The sequence below is a fragment of the Trypanosoma theileri genome (assembly GCF_002087225.1).
Source record: "Trypanosoma theileri isolate Edinburgh chromosome Unknown TM35_Tth_26_V1, whole genome shotgun sequence".
Classification (NCBI taxonomy): Eukaryota; Euglenozoa; class Kinetoplastea; order Trypanosomatida; family Trypanosomatidae; genus Trypanosoma; species Trypanosoma theileri.
The window spans coordinates 444942-446273 of record NW_021639868.1 but is presented as its reverse complement, the minus strand read 5'-3'; the positions used below and the strand labels follow the sequence as shown (position 1 = coordinate 446273).

The 1332-nt window shown below is 38.1% G+C and overlaps 1 protein-coding gene across 1 annotated transcript; it reads left to right on the top strand.

Annotated features, from left to right (window-relative positions):
- Positions 1–2: 2 nt before the first annotated feature.
- On the top strand, positions 3–431 carry TM35_000262530 (putative surface protease GP63, putative,metallopeptidase; the record flags this gene model as incomplete). Its single annotated transcript, XM_029027990.1, has 1 exon — positions 3–431. A coding segment is annotated over one exon (429 nt), but the record flags the coding sequence as incomplete, so codon positions are not given.
- Positions 432–1332: the final 901 nt, after the last annotated feature.

The following is a 1332-nucleotide window of genomic DNA, read 5'->3' as shown; positions in this document are numbered from 1 at the left end:
AACACCGTGAAGAGAAGAGGGAGTGTGCTGTTGTGAAAGCCACTGCGGCAACTGTGTGTGAGAACGGCAGTGAGGCCCACATGCCTGGCAGTCGTATCGGTAATACATCACGTTGTCTGAAAGGAGATGCACTGCGGCTGCGTGATGTGTCTACTATTGATATTCATTCAATCATTGGAGATATCTGTGCAAATGTGAGGTGTGAGAGTGGTAAAGTGAGTGTACAGTATAAAGGGGATGATCATTGGTATGAATGTAAAGAGGGCAATAGTATTTCACCGTCTGTTACTTCAGCCTTTAGTAGTGGCCGCATTGTGTGTCCCCCATACAGTGAGGTCTGCATGGATCTACCAATAGAACCACCACCAACAGAGGCAGTAGTAGTAATGGAGGAGGAGGTATACAACTTTACTGCATCCATCAATGAATAGTTGAGAGAAGTAAAGGTTTAATAGAGAAAGTTTGCGATGGTGTGTAGTGTTGTTGTGGACACCCTTAACAGATAACTGAATCTATAATATTCTAATTCACTATTGTTTCTTTTCTGTATACATTTGTTTGCTTTTTTTTTTTTTCTTAATGTTTGCGATCCAACACCCCATAGTGGACTCTGAAGTAGTTGGAGATGATAGTACTCGTTCTCCATGTACAATCCTATACTTTGTTTTTTGAGTAGTAGTCATTATTATTATTTGTGTGGTTCATTTGTGTTGTCTTTTCACTGTATGTTGTACTGAAGAGGATGAATAGATAATAATTAACTGAACAATGGATATCATATATTGTTATTAATTAATTATTTATTCTCTTTTTATTTACATCTTCTCCGTACGCAGTCCGAATCAAACTAATGGGTTTGTCTTTTCATTTCCCTTTTTCTCACTTTCCGCTATGTAAAGTTTACATGTGCTTTTTAATAATGATCTCTATTCCACATATGTACTACCCTGTTGTTTTACTTCTTCTTATTTCCTTCCTGTCAATTGAAGACCCATATGGACTGATAGTGAAGATGCCAAGGATGGCGTACATGTTACGTCTGCATTTCTATTCTAACTGTGATATGGCTGTTGGTGAAGGGCATGAATAGTGAAAAGAGGGAAACACTGATACTGCAACTCTTTAAATGTCTACGTAGTGGATAAAAGAAAATGAAAAAGAAGAAATGAAAGTTAATGGTGTTGCAATTACTTTGTTACGACCAAGCTCTTAATGGGCAGGACTATGTGTGTGTATATGAGTTATGCTTCCACTCCGCAGTAATGTAGTTAGTTAATGAAGTCACATGATTTCCATCGCTGTATGGTACTAATTGCAGTACTACTGATGTCC